This window comes from Nannospalax galili, unplaced genomic scaffold (genome assembly GCF_000622305.1).
Source record: "Nannospalax galili isolate Female #2095 unplaced genomic scaffold, S.galili_v1.0 scaffold103, whole genome shotgun sequence".
Taxonomy (NCBI): Eukaryota; Metazoa; Chordata; class Mammalia; order Rodentia; family Spalacidae; genus Nannospalax; species Nannospalax galili.
The window spans coordinates 1447669-1462827 of record NW_008352136.1 but is presented as its reverse complement, the minus strand read 5'-3'; the positions used below and the strand labels follow the sequence as shown (position 1 = coordinate 1462827).

Here is a 15159-nt window from a genome sequence, read left to right as displayed (position 1 = left end):
CACTGGAGGACTCTTCTCCTGCTTTGGGGGAGGAGGCAGGTGGAAACCATACATGTGGCACCAGAAACCTGAGTAACGTCCCAACCTGAAGCCACCTACCTTCCATGAACAACACTGACAGTGTGCTCTTTCTTAGCCAGCATAGCAAGTTTAGTGACCACCTCAAATATGTGCTTACACTGTAGGATGGCATCCCCCTGTGGAGAGTCGACAGGGTGGGTTCAGGTTGAGCAGTGGGAAAGGACACAAACAGACTTCTAATCCTGAGGTTCTGCGGAGCTCCCGCCTAGCAGAGGGTGGGGGCAAGCAGAGGGTGGGGGCAGGCAGTTACCTTTTGCTGTCTGTCCTCTGGAAAAACATGAAGGACTAGGATTCCATCACTCAGGCTGCTGGTGGAGACGCCTTAAGACAGATCCAGAGCTCGACATTAATAAAGAAAACGGGCTGGGCCGGGGAGATAGTTCAGTGGGAGAAGTGCCTACCGCACAAGCATGAGGGCTTGAGTTGGACTCCCAAGCTCCCACATAAAAATGGGGTGCAGCAGCACGCTTCTGTAACCCAGCTTCAGGGAGTAGGGTAGAGGAAGCAGATCTCCAGAACACATTGGCCAGCAGTGTAGCCAAACCAGTAAGTGACTCAAAAAATAAGGTGGACTGCTGTGGAAGAAGATACCTGCTGCCAACCTCTGGCCTCCACACACACCCGTGTACCTGCATGCACACAGACACGCGCACACACAGACGGACAGATGGACGGATGAAATGGGCTCAGGTGACTCCCAGCCCCTTTGCCTTACTTCCTACTACCCTGGCCCAGACCTGGGAACCCTGGGCACTCCCCTTTTTTCCCTTTGTGGATTTCATCCTGACTGCCATGCCCAGCGGCTGGGTCAACCCCAGGAATGGTCTTGAGACTGCCCACTGCTTACCTCTGAGTGCTGAATATTCTATTTTCTGCTTGATTTTGGCAAGTTCTACCACATAAGCTGCTTTCTGAGTGAGGAGGAGTTGCCGCTGCCGCACCTTGAAGCCTTTCCTGTCGTACTTGAAGACGGGTACACTGTACTGCAAGGGGGCTCATGTCACCAGAGGGGAAGGCTACCTCATGGGAGGGCAGAGCATGGAACCTTGCCACTGGATTTCCTCAGATACTCAAGTTGCCTCAGATACACTTGAAATAGATGTTTGTTTTGGTTTTCTGTGCCCTGGCTCTGTGTGGAAGATTGTGATTTTCAGCTCTACCTTACTCTGATGCCCTCAGAAAGCTGAGGCTGTGGCTCCAGCCTCATGGGTCTATGCTGAGAGGGCGTGGAGAAGAAAGCACACATGATGTGGCTCCTGGGTCCTAGAGGAAATCTCCATCACGGACTTCTGGTCTCCTGAGAACCATGAAGCCGAGAACAGCCACCCAGCACCTGAGCCAGGCCTTGCTTGTCCCCTCAATTGCCTCACAATCCACAAAAGGTGGGAGGCACGGACAGCTTTAGTAACCTGCTTGGGGCCTTCTGGTCACTATGTTGAGAAGCCAGCATCAACACTGGCCATCAGTCCACTGCCTCTGACTGACATGGGGGTGTCTGGCTGTCTCTCAATTTCATAGAAAAGCAAACCAAAGCAGTTTTGAGGATGACAGAATGCAGGAACAGCAGTAGGCATACAATTGGCAAATACCACCCAAGTAATCTCAGTTAATGCCCCTAGTGGCAGTGGGGAGCCCTGGGGCACCCAGCTACACCCTGTGTATAAGCAGCACTTTCAGAAACTCACAGGGAAAACATGGCCTGCTCTCATACATAGAGGTTCTGGTGGAGCTGGGAAACACCATGGCAAGACTCTTTTGCATACAATTCATAGGAAACGGGTTTTAACACAAAATGCTTCTGTTCATTCATTTTCACTGTAGTAAACACATTGCTAGAACTACTGTTCTTTCTACAGGAAGCAAGCACTTAGATACACAAGTAACATATTTTTCTAAAGCAAAATGACTGACACTCATGGCAAGACTCTTTTGCATACAATTCGTAGGAAATGAATTGCCTTACCTGGATTTTCTCACTGCCGAGTAGTTGAAGCACTTTAGGATTAATGTCGCCTTCACCTAGCACATGAACCAGATGGGATCGTCACTAAATCCCAGCTCTGTGAGGAGGCCTGCTGCCTGCTGGGTCTGCACGTCCTCCCTACTGAGAAGCCTCAGCTGGAGGGAGACTCAAACATCTTCCCTTGACTTTTGTGGCACTGGAAACATACTTACCCAGCCGACTGTTGGCAAAGGGTTGGTTTAAGCTTTCTGCATAGCCTTCCTTCTTTCCCCTGAATATTTCACTTGTGACCACCTTTTGCTGCATCTGATAATATATAATTAAAAGCACAAAAATGGTAGCCCCGGGCTGTTGGGGATGGAGATTTAGACCCATGATTTTTTAGGCTTTGCTGGATGAGACATAGGAATCTTGTTATCCTTTAGTATACAAGTCAGTACATTCTGGTCAGCCAAAATACCCTAAATATTTACACTGGTGAAGAGTAAATTGGTTTCCTGCAGTGCAGCTTTTAAAACTTTAGTGAATGTTTGCCTTCTAAGTCAGAGTTCTGCAGACTGCTGTGCAGAGACCATGCACAGCCTGTTGCTTGTGTTTGTAAATAAAGTTTTATTGGGACATGGCCACACTTCATTTACATATCTGCTGCACTTTCTTCTATAGCAAGGGTGCCAAGAAACGACAACAGGGTCTAGGGCTCAGAAAGCCTCAGAGGTTGACTCTGCCGCACCTCACAGAAAAGACTGCACATCAGCATCTTCCAGCGGAAGCATCCTTGGCAGTGCGGGAACCATCTGGATTCTGTTCCCACAGTAATGACATAGGGATGCTGATTTTAGCAGCATCTGATGTTCCTCAATTTATCTGCAAGCCATGGGACTAGTGTGACCCTTGGTTCATAGATAGACTGGTGGATGTGGATTTTGGTACTAATAATCCCACTCTTAAGACTGGTCCCCACCACAACCCTTCAGATGTCGTGTGTCATTGATCCCTACCATGGCTTTCCACTCTGCTGAGACCCCGCAACAGTACTTCCGAACCAGGTTCCTCGTGCACATCTTCCTGAGCAGATCCGAAGCCTGTGTGGAGAGCATACTTCTTTCCCATCTGCCTCACTCTCTGTCTTGGGCTGTGGTGACCCAAACAGCAGCTTTTCAGACATAGTGGTATGGTTTAAGTACAGCACTGGCATTTTACAGTCAAAGCAAGCCTTCCAGTTACCCTCAAAAACTTCAGTATTACTAAACCAATGGCTCACCCACTTGATATCATTACATGTCACCAGAGGGGAGGCTTTAGAATGCAATTCCTATAGCGTCTGACCTAGTGGGCCCGAGGTGGAACCCAGGAATTTTACAGTAGCCACCAGTCTATATTCTAGAACATTCTTTGAGGAATCCTGTAGTAGTCACTTAACCTCAAGCACTGCTACATCAAAGATGGAAACCAAAGTGTTTCGTCACAGGGCACTTATTAAACACATGTAATCTCAATACAGGGAGGCTGAGATAGAAGACTACAAGTTCAAGGCCAGTCTTGGATTATACAGTAAGAGCTTGTCTTACAAAAATGAAAGCTAAGTTCTGGGGGCTGGAGAGATGAATCAGCAGTTAAGAGCACTGACTGCTCTTGCAGAGGACCCAAGTTTGGTTCCTAGCTCCCACACAGCGGCTAACCACTGTAATTCCAGTTCCAAGGTATATGATGCCCTCTTCTGACCGCTGCAGGCATTGTACAACATGGGTGCACTTACGTACATGCAGGCAATGCACTTATAAACATAAAAATAAATAGAATATTTTTTAAAAATTAAAGTTCTGTCTAAACAGATGCCTGTTGGCTTTTAGCTTTATAGTCCTACTGAGGGTATCATGAATTGTAGAGTTTCATTTTTTCTGTGACATCCTTGCAAAGAAGGGCTTTGCCAAGTAACCCTGTCAAGCCAAAGGAAAGTTGCTCAGGGAACACAAGTGGTAAGTGCCATCAGTGCCCAAGTCACCTGCAGCGACAGAGTCCTAAAGACTTACATTTTCCAAGATGCCTGGAGGCCTCAGCCAGCTCTTGTCCAGCACACTCTTCGGCACATGGTAGCGAAGATTCAAGATGTAATTCTTGCGTACAAATACTATAAACTCTTCATTGTCAGGACAGAGGGGCTTGCCTCGATTGATGAAGCCCTTGATGAACCTCAGAAGGAAAGGAACAGGTTGTTTGCAGGCTGCACAGGCCAGGAGCCATTAATGTAGCCCCCAGTGTGGGCTTTCACCCACACTGCTTTCTGTTTTAACTAGCTTGAATTAGTTGCCAATTAAAGAAAAAAAAAATGAAGCATTACACAAAAGCCAGACTCCAGCTTTCCTTGAAAAGCCATGCTGTCTGGCAGTGCTGTCTGGGCCTTTCTCCACAGTGACCAGGACTCTTGAAGTGGCCTGAGCTTCCTGGTTGAGTCACAAACAAACTGAGATGTGATTGTAGTGGGATTCAGGTGTTCAGAGCTGAATTCCCAGTAATGCTCCAAGAAGGAGATGTCCTTTCTGCACAAACCAGAAACCAAAGAAATGGGCCGGAGAGGTGGCTCAGTGGTTAAGAGCACTGGCTGCTATTGCAGAGGATCCAGGTTTGGTTCCCAGCACCCACATAGTAGCTAACAACCATCTGTAACTCCAGTTCTAGGGGATCCCACATCTTCCTTTGGCCTCCGCAGGCATTGCACACAAGTTATACACTTACATACATGCAGGCAAAACACTCATACACATAAAAAATAAATCATAGAAACTGGGGCTGAAAAGATGACTGTGTGATTAAGAGTGCTTGCTGCTCAATCATGAGGAACAGAGTTCAGATCTTAGGACCCACATAGGGAGGATTATATACCTGTAACTCCAGCCCCAGGGAATTCAATGCCCTCTTCTGGCCTATAAGACAGACAGACAGACAGACAGACAGACAGACAGACAGACACACACACACACACACACACACACACGTGCGCATATTTTTTTGAAAAATCAGAAATTCAAGCAAACTCACAACCTGCTTGGCCCCACAAGCCTGCTCCTGTGAGACCTCCCAGTCCTCTGCCTTACCTCCTTATGATCTGCACCGCCCACTTTCTCCTCTTGATTTCCTTCCGAGCCAAGGCTCCACGCCAGTGGGCTTCCAGCTTGGTGGCTGAAAGAGTCCACTGCTGGCATTAGAAGGCAGCACAGTCACAGTGAAATGCAGAAGGCTTTTCCAGAAGGGCACACCCCCTCAGCATGTGTCTGGATGCCCACTGGAGGACTATCAGGGCCAGAGGTATAAAATCAGGTGCATGCCATGCAGAGGCACACACACAACTGAGAATGTGCCTACTTTTCACTGTAGTTATCTAGCCCAGGGGCTGACTAATTGGTTTGAAGACCAGCTGCCTGTTTATATAAAACACAGTTGTTGCATACTGTCTAAAGCAACTTTTGTGCAATAATGACAGTTGAGTGGCTGTGGCCAACAAATCTGAAGTATTCCTAGCTTGCTGATGTTTGCCATAGAGGAATAGTATGCAGCTTTGAAAAGAAACAGATATACACATCTTGTGGTTGAATTTCAAAAGCAATTTAAAGTGTAAAATTGTGGCCACAAAATACTAACACATGCCAGATGGTAAATGGATTGTTTAATGATGTGTCCATAGACAGGAAAAACTATAAAGAAAAATAAGGGAAGATGATCCACAAAATTCAATGGAACTAAGAAAAATGGGAGAGGGCGGCGTGGCTTGAACATGTGATGCTAAGAAGCTTACAGTGACATGTAAAACTTTTTATAAGTACTCTTGGCCTGGAGAGATGGCTCAGTGGGCAAAAATGCTTGCTGTGCCATAAAAAGGACATAAAACATCAGGCATGGCAGCTCATGCATGTAACCCCAGTGCTGGGGTAGGAAGAGGTGGGAGGACCCCTGGGCTTGTTGGTCAGCAGTCTAGCCAACCAGTCAGCTCCAGGTTCAGTGAGAGACCCTTCCTCAAAAATACGGTGAAAAGCCAGGTGTGGTGGCACACGCTTTTAATCCCAGCACTCGTGAGGTAGAAGCAAGCAGATCTCTGTGAGAGTGGGACCAGCCTGGTCTACACAGTGAGTTCCAGGCCAGCTGGGGCTAGAGAGACACTATCTTAAAAAAACGAAAACCAGAGGGCTGGGGAGAGAGCTCAGTGGTTAAGGGCACTCACTGGCTGCTCTTGAAGAGGACTTGGGTTTAAGTCTCAGCACTCACATTGTGGCTAACAACCATCCATAACTCCAGTTCCAAGGGAATCCAATGCCCTCTTCTGACTTCCACAGGCACTGCACGACAAGGGTGCGCTTATATACATGCAGGCAGTCCACTCACACTCAAAAAATAAAAATAAAAAATATTTCAAAGGAAAACCAAATAAAAATAGTGAAGAGTGATAAAGGAGACCACCGCATGTTGGTCTAACCTCCACCTGTGCACACATGGGCATGCGCACCTGCACATGTACACACATGCACATATTATTTACATGCAGATAAATAAGGCATGCATGTAGAACAGCTGCAGGCCACTATGCTGTGGTCTTAGAACTAGGCCCAAGGCAGCCCCCGCCCAGGGTTCAAGGCTGGGGTGGGCAGAGAGGGAGAGGGCCCAGTACAGACCAACCTGCTTCTGTTCAGTCCTTACCTGCTTGCCTCTTCCTCACATATTCTCTCCTCCCTAGGCAGCCTCGGTATGTGGCTTGGATTCTTGCAACTTAAAATGAAGCAAAGTTTTAGTAAATTGGTTTTCACATCTTTGGAATCATGATTTCCTGAAGCAGGATCTCCAAAAGGGCCCTCAAGGGCCTACAGGGTAGCCATGACTCGGGGAGTTAATTGAGCCCTAGGGGGACAAGAGCCACGGGTTCCAGTAGGCCTGGCTCCCTGGCTGCACATTCTCTTGTCTTTTCCAGGATGAGTTAGAGACGCAGAGGGAAGAGTACCCACTTCTTTCCTCACTTTGCAACTCTCCTCGCACCTGATGCAGAGGGCAGGCCACCAGTATGTCTCAAAAACAGGAGTGTGGGCTCAGCTGGAGTTGCACAAGACCTTAAGACAACTCCACCACTGAGGAACATGAACCCCTGCACACCCCACAGTTCTAGCCTTTGCCCCCCTCCACACAGTGCCCAAGGTCAAGAACACAGAGGGCCTTGCCCATTGGCAACAGCACATCCTCTGGAAAGAGGGACTGATGCAAGCAGCTGCAGCTCAGCCAGGTGGGTGACTGTTGGTGCCTGCTGCTGGAGAGGTCAAAAAATAGGAACACTGGGCTGGGGACATGGCTCTTAGCACGCTTACCTAACCTCTGCAAGGCCCTGGGTTCCATCCCCAGCATCATCAAGTATGGAGGTAATAGGCCCAAGTTGAAGCCTGGCCTCTGCTGCTGACTAGCTGTGTTCAGCAGCTTACCAGCATCTCTGTGTCTCAGTTTCCCTGATCATGAAGCAGAGGTGCCAATACCTACTGCATAGTTTTGTTGTGAGAATAAGATTGTGTTTTAAGTGTAGCTGGCACAGAGCAAGTACTCCAGATGCCTCATGTGAATAGTCCTTAGGCCACCTTTTAAAGTCCAGGACCTCATCTCCCATCCAACTCCTAACACTTGCTGCTCACAAAAACACTCTGGCTGCAGGCTTTGAATGTGCACCTGCTGACATCATATATCCAAATGAGGTTGCAAAGCCCCTGAACATGGTTAACACTCATGTGTCTAACAGAATTAGAGGACCCCCAGGTGTGTAAGTTCCTGATGCCTGAGCTTGTCCTCTGAGTACTCATTCGAGACTTCAGTTCACAGGCATCCCATCATAATCCCATTCCTGCTTTGAATACATCAGACACATTTGAGATTTTTTTCTTCCCCAGCTAAACCTGTTCATTTTCTTGAAATCAAGACAAAAGAAAATCATACCTAATTGATGTTTACTAAATTCAAAAGCATCTTCAGTAGCAAACAGAGTTCTGGGGAAACGAATGAATATTTTGGTTCTAGAAGTGAAAAGAAGTTAAATTATTGGTCAGTTTCTACCTGTGGTGGCTGAATAGTTCCCTGCCTCCAATGAATGTCCAATCAGAACCTCAGAATGTGGCAGATATGACTAAAGTAAGGGGGGACGGACACTGGATTATGGTAGCTCCTAAATCCAGTGACAGTATCCTTCTAAGACACAGGAAAGGACACAGGTAGACACAGGGAACCAAGCCTCATGAAAACTGCAGGTCAGAGGAGCACCAGCAGCCAAGGAAGGTCAGAGCCCACAGAAGCTTTGAGAGGTGGAGACAGACTGGCCTCCCACACCTTGATACTGGACTTGTAGCTGCTTGATTGTGAAATGAATTTCTGATCTGGTGACTTGTGTATCCCCAGGGAGAAAATCCATCACACTAACTTGAAGTTGTTTCCGGTTAAGCTCTTGGGCTTCCAGGAGGAATGCTGGTAATACCAGCGTACGGTTTAGAAGACCCCACTCACCAACTCCCACCTACACAGAACCTTGTACGAGATGCTTCCCAGAGTGGCCACTAGGGGGCAGCAACATGCCATGCCCAAGATCCTACTTCCCTTTCCAAGAGTTATGGAGTAGGTAGGTGTACACTTGCTCAGGAATATGGATGAAATAAGTAATGGAGCTAAAAAAAGAGAGGCTCAGTCTGGGTCTGAGGCTGGGTAGGGATCAGGGGGTCCTGCTTTTTGAGAACAGGTCCTCTTGAGACTTGGGCACTGTTCCTTGCAACCAAACTGGTCCTGACCAAAATGACTAATGGCACAGACCCAAGACAACTTGGTTCAGCCTGGTGCCTGAAAGCTTCCAACACGTGGGAAAATTTTCTGCTGAGTACTGCACCCCAATATAATGGTACCTGACATTCCAGAACATTAGTTTGGAATGTTCAATGAATGTTCTTCATTGTGCAGGCCGAGGGTCGGCCCTCTGCTCTAAAGCAGAGCCAGCTTTAGAACCAGGACTTCTCGGAGCCCACTGATTTTCATTCTAACCACTGACAGCTGCCTTTAAACTGAGCAGATGGAAAAATTGACTTGCAAACTTTCCTACGTCCCTAAAAAATGAGGCTGTTTCAGGCACAGCCAACCCTCGGGCTGCATGTAGTCACAGACAGCCATGGATGTGGCCCAACACAAAGTCACAAACTTACTTAGAACGTTATGAGATTTGTTTTGGAGTTTTTGCAACTCAACTGCACAGTTGTCAAATCTGAACTTTTTAGATAACAACGCTGTGCCTCCATGTCAAAGGCTGAACACGCTCCGTGCAGGTCAATGTGTGGAATCTATTGAGAACAGGGAGGAGAGTGTTGGGTGTTCCCTGGCCACTTACTTTCCCAACTTGTACTCCTCGGGCTTGTAGCCGATGTACTTGATCAGCCGTTCTACACCTTCTCCTGGGGGCCCATGCCAGTGCGGCCAGGTATCTGGACACAAGGACTTGTACCTGCCGGCAATGGAGAGGGACATGTGGAAGCCATCAGGGCACCTTATGCCCCTCTCCCCCAGGTCTCATGAGCCCTCCCCCCCAGTGACTCTCAGCCTCTCACAATGCAGCAATATCATCAGTGCTCCACCCTGGAAGAGAAAGAAGCAAAACACTGTCGGAAGGGGGGAGGTCTGCTCCCTGTTGATAGAACAGTGATACCACTAGACACTTAGCCCCACTCCTGGGTATAGACCCAAGAGATACAAGCCTGCATCCACACAGACTTGTGCAGTATTGTTCTTAACAGCCAAGGTGGGGGAGGGGGGGTGACAGCCCCACTGTCCAGAGACTGTGCTGCTACACCAGAGGAAAAAAGTGCCATGTATGTGGTGTGCATGTACGCATGCTTGCATATGTGTGGCTGCACATATGTGTGTATGGAGGTCAGAGGTTGACACTGGGTGACTGTCTTGATTGTTCTCCACTTTATTTTATTTATTTGTATTTTTTATGTATATGAGTGTATTGCCTGCATGTATATAAGTGCACCCGTGTCATGCAATGCCCAAGGAGGACAGAAGAGTGCGTCAGATCCCCTGGAACTGGAGTTATGGATGGTTTGCTAGCTGCCATGTGGGTGCTGGGATTTGAACCTGGGTCTCCCGCAAGAACAGCCAGTGCTCTTAACCACTGAACTGTCTCTTCAGCCCCTTATTTTTCTTTAATTTTTTTGATTTATTTATTTTATGTGTATGAATGTTTTGCCTGCATGTATGTAAGTGCACCTGCATGTACAATGTCTACAGAGGTCAGAAGAGAGCATCAGATCCCCTGGACTGGAGTTTTGGGTGGTTGTTAACTGCCATGTGGGTGCTGGGAACTGAACTCAGGTCATCTGGAAGAATAGCTCTTAACTGCTGAGCCATCTCTCCAGCCCCCTCCAGCTAATGTGTTTTAGTCATGGTCTCTCCTGAACCCAGAGCTCACCAATGGCTAGTGTGGCCAGCAAGCTCACCCAGAGATCCCCTGTCTTTCCTTCCTGAGTGCTGAGCTTATAAGCAGGCTATCATGCCCACCTGGCATTTATGGGTGCTGAAGATCCAAACCCCGATCCTTACGCTTGGACAGCAAATACTTTATCCTCTGAGCTACCTCCCCAGCCCTGAAAGAATTCTTTAAGGGAAATTTTGGCTCCAGTGTTGGCTTAACCTGATTGATGCATCTCCTTCTAATAAAGACCTACTGTAAAGTCAGCCATGACCCCTTACCTGATGAGGGAGCCCTGGCACGCTTTCCCCTCACACAAATTTATCTTCCACTGTGTCTCCACTTGGCCTCATATGTCCATTATTGCTTATGTCTCCCCACCAAAGTAAGTTGCACAAGGGCAGAGAGGGGTTGCACCAGCCCCCAGGATAGTGCTGTCTCGAGAGCCACTCACAGGTACCCAAGGGGGGAATGGGGGCATCCCTGGGATGCCATGGGAGTTGAACAAAAGTGTTAGAAATTCAAAAGCTGCAGGATGACAGAAGCATCAGTGGATACCTTATTCATTCAGTGGATACCTTATTCATTCAGTGGATACCTTATTCAGATTCAGAAAAACAGGAAGATAAGCATTAATCAATGACAAGGAAATGGAGGCCACTGGAGGCGCAGCTGAAAAAAGAAAGAAAAAGAAAACCCGGGAAACGTTCTGGCAGTTTCTAAAATGCTTCAACTCAGAAGCCTGATAACGGGTTGAACAGTTGAAACAGCTGATGATGCAAGCTTTCTGACTTCCCAAAGTGGCCATTTTAGGGTTTTCACCCCCAAAATGCATCGCCATCTCAGCAACTCTGTCACGTGTTGCCACTCACCAAAGACGCAACTGGGGGCAAGGCGTTAAACCTTTATGAACTCCTGACAGTTTAACCCTTGCTATGAGTAAGGAAACAGGTCACAGCTGTAGGACTCGGGCAGGTTCTGACCTAAGCCTGGATGCTGTGAAGCCGGTGCCCCTACCACTGCCCGCTGCCCTTGACAGCCCAGGGCCAGAGCCCTACACTGGTCCCGGATGGACAGCCTCGCCCTTCTCAGACGGCAGGAAGTTAGGGCTCCATGAACTCAACAGAAGATGGGAAACTGAGCCAGGCTTTTACATGGGCCCAAATGTTAGTGTCCCTTGTTTTCATGGTTCCTGAGCTCAGTTCCCTTGGGAATGCCGTTTTACTGATCACCCTGTCACTGGATTTCATACATGGTGGATGACTGATTTCAAGGGCTTGGCTCAACAAAGCAAACCGCACCGTTGCAGGAAATGTTCATACTTCCGCCGGTAGGCGAAGCCAGCCCGCCTCACTCGCAGGTGCTCCATCAGCCCCAGGTACTTGATCTGGTGTCGTATGAGGAAGTCGTCAAACTTGCCTGTGGGGAGACGGAAGGGTGAGGGGAGAGGTCCTTGCGACTCCACTTAGCGCACAGACCAAGACTGCTGCTCCACTGGCTGAGTCCAGTCACTCGAATCTTTATGAGCTCAGTTATGGAGGAATTTGGGAGGAAATTCTAGTTTCTCTTGAAAAAAGAGTCATGAGGTCCAGTGATGTGGGGCCCAGAGTCCCATGTGGCAAAACTGGCCAGAAAGGCTTTAAAGGCCTTAGGGAACCTGTCCAGGCCCCTCCACTCTCTCGACTTATACCTGGTCTGTTCACACATATACTACATGCCTGATCTCTGCTCTGCTTTCTGATGGAGCACAGAAAAGCTTAGAAAGTACTGGAGGTACACACCATTTTGGCAGATTGTTTGTATCTGCAGAGAACAATCCTGTCACCTATCTGGCTGATTCCTGCGGCTCTGACACCTGGCTGTCTTGGCAGTGTCATTTCTGTAACTTACCAGGCTTTGAGCTGCGGTTCCTCCGGATCACCAGAGGGGGCCCTCTTGCAAGGCATTTACTATTAACCTTTTTTTCTTTGCTGTTTTTAATCTGTGTTTGTGTATGTACACACGTGTACATACATGTGTGGAGGTCAGGGGACAACCTTAGGTGTTAGTCTTCACCTTCCATATTTTTTAAGACAGTCTTGTTTGCCACTGTGTACACTAGACTAGCCCACAAACTTCCAGAGATTCTCCTGTCTCTACCTCTCATTTTGCCTTAGGAACACTCAGATTACACACACACACACACACACACACACACACACACACACACACACACACTACAGCTCTGTGTGGGTGCTGGGATCCAAACTCAGGTCCTTGTGCTTGCATGGCAAAAGTTTTACACACTGAGACATCTCCCCAGCCCCTCCTATTGTGTAACAAAGGAGAACAGTTTACGTGCCAGGATGAGGCTGTGGTGGCCTGAGGCTCTTAACCAGCCACCCTGCTTTGCCTCCAGCCTCCCCTGAGCTCAGGGCTCGGCACTGGGCAACTCACTAGGCTCTTTCCTCTCGTTGGGCTTGATGCAGCGGATGTACGAAGGCTCCTTGGAGATGAGAATTTCTAGGAGGCTGCTCAGGCTGTTCTTGAACTGAGTCCCTACCTGTGGGACAAGAGAACACACCGTAGACACTGCTGCTGCTTCCGCTGACCTCAGAGGAGACAGAATGAAGCCCCAACCCCCTAGGCCTGAACTCCACTAGACTCTGGATGTCCAGACCCGAGAAGCCCAGGGTTGGTCCAAGGTCAGTTCCAACTGGCTTGGAAATTGCTGAGGCCACGGGAGACTCACAGAATTGTCCTGAAACAACAGAGCCACCTGCTTCTTGGGCACTTGGAGGACATTCCTAGCTAAAGAAAGTGGGATGAAGCACAAAGAAACGTGTGGAGAGGGACTGGGGCTGTTGCTCAGTGGTAGGTGCCTGCCTAGCAAGCACAAGACCCCAGGCTCCAGACCGAGCATCAAATGAGCAAGCATCTGTCCAGGCACTTTGCTCAATGAGCGAGGTCCCAGTGTTATGACTGCGTTCTGAAATGTCACTCAAAGGCTTGCCTCCTCCCACTCCACCCACAAATAGCAGTGTTCATGGTGGCTGGATGAAGAGGCTGCTGATCCTCGTGGACGGAGGAATCATTGATAGATTCAGGGCTCCATGGAGCTGGGGTGGGTGGATTCTTTAGGAGGTGGGGGTCTCTGTGGTTGTGCCTTGAAGTGTGTATTTTATCCCCAGTCCCTTGTGTATGCTACACATGTCTTCTCTGCCATGATGCCACCAGTGAAAATGGGACCAAGTGACTATGGAGTAAAACCTCTGAAACTGTGACCCAGATCCACCTTTACACTGTGTTCCTCTGGGATTTCTGTCACAGTGACAGAAAGCTGACTGATATACAGAGAACACCTTATAGGAGCCAGACTGTCCTTAGCTTCAGCCCTTTCTGTCTCTTCCCCATGGTTTTCTTCACGACAGTTGTGCAATGATAAATTCCTTATCTATTTGATGATATTCTGTGTACCTTTTCCCACAAGACTGTAAGTTCCTGGAGGCCAGGGGCCCTGGCTGACTTGTTACTGCTAACTTCCTGAGCTCAGTACAGTGCCTGCACAGCAGGTGTTCAATAAATATATGTAAAAGAATGAATTGATAGAAGGCTTAAGAAATGCATATCTCAGGCTGGAGAGATGACTGCTCTTGCAAAGGACCTGGTTTGATTCCCAGCACCCACATGGCAGCTAACAACCATCTGTAAGTCCAATTTCAGGGGATCTGATGCCTTCTTCTGACCTCTGCAGGCATTGCATGACATGGGTGCACTTACATGCACACAGGCAATACACTTATACACATAAAATAATAAAATATTTTTAAAATAAGTGCATACCTCATAGTATCTGTTAGAAAAGGAAGCTTCCAGAAGAGAGGGAAGGGTGGCTTCAACAGGGTAAGTAACTATAGGTTATTGTACCCACCTGTATGACTTTTGTCCCTTTCCTAGTCTACACCAGCTTTTCCCCTGCTCACCGTTGGCGGCCTCCTCCAGTTCTCCAGCTCCGCTACCAGGAAGCACTCCCTCAGGATGCTGTTCTTGGACCTGCACAGCACCTGCATGTTGAAGAGGACCCGGCATTGTATTCGCTGCTTTGGGAATCCCTAGAGGCCTTTAGGAAACTCACGGAAGTGTGTGAGACAACAGAGCCTCCTGCTTCATGGGCACCTGAAGACCCTCTTAACTAAAAGGGAGTGGGGAAAAGCACGAAGAAATGGAGAGGGGCCGGGGCTGTTACTCAAGCAGAATGCTTGCCTGGTATACATGAAACCCCAAGTTCCACATTCAGCACTGCAAAAGAAAACACATAGGTGTTCGGAACCACAGCCCTTGCTTTGTGTGCTTGCTGAGGTGGCTTATTTTCTCTCTGACATGATGAGGCAAGAGTTGTGCCCAGGCCAGCTCAGCTGCTACTGAGCGATCCCCAGAGGACAGCAGGAAGAAACACAAGGTGCAAAACCTACAAGCCATGCGCATTGCGGTGTAGAGAGAGGAAGAGGCATGAGGGGGATGCTGGTGTGACTCAGTCGCCATCTTCGGAGGGGGACTCAGTAAACGGGCAAGACTGGTTGGCTCTTGGGAGACAGACAGGTGACATGCAGCCAAGAACACTAGGTTTTATATTATTTGGTCCCCACTTCACCTGCATATTTTCAAAATAACC

At 48.4% G+C, this 15159-nt stretch overlaps 1 protein-coding gene across 1 annotated transcript in view; it reads right to left on the bottom strand.

Moving 5' to 3' along the window:
* Positions 1-15159, bottom strand: part of Myo1h (myosin IH) — a 109862-nt gene that overhangs the window by 3820 nt on the left and 90883 nt on the right. The window contains exons 18-31 of the mRNA XM_017802167.2: positions 14471-14551; positions 12945-13050; positions 11810-11927; positions 9426-9539; positions 8000-8076; positions 6731-6799; positions 5137-5221; positions 4075-4234; positions 3043-3126; positions 2257-2350; positions 2045-2100; positions 929-1064; positions 332-402; positions 100-197 (exon numbers count right to left, since the gene is read on the bottom strand). Of these exons, the coding sequence (XP_017657656.2) occupies positions 100-197; positions 332-402; positions 929-1064; positions 2045-2100; positions 2257-2350; positions 3043-3126; positions 4075-4234; positions 5137-5221; positions 6731-6799; positions 8000-8076; positions 9426-9539; positions 11810-11927; positions 12945-13050; positions 14471-14551 (1349 nt within the window). The remainder of the gene's footprint in view (positions 1-99; positions 198-331; positions 403-928; positions 1065-2044; positions 2101-2256; positions 2351-3042; positions 3127-4074; positions 4235-5136; positions 5222-6730; positions 6800-7999; positions 8077-9425; positions 9540-11809; positions 11928-12944; positions 13051-14470; positions 14552-15159) is intronic.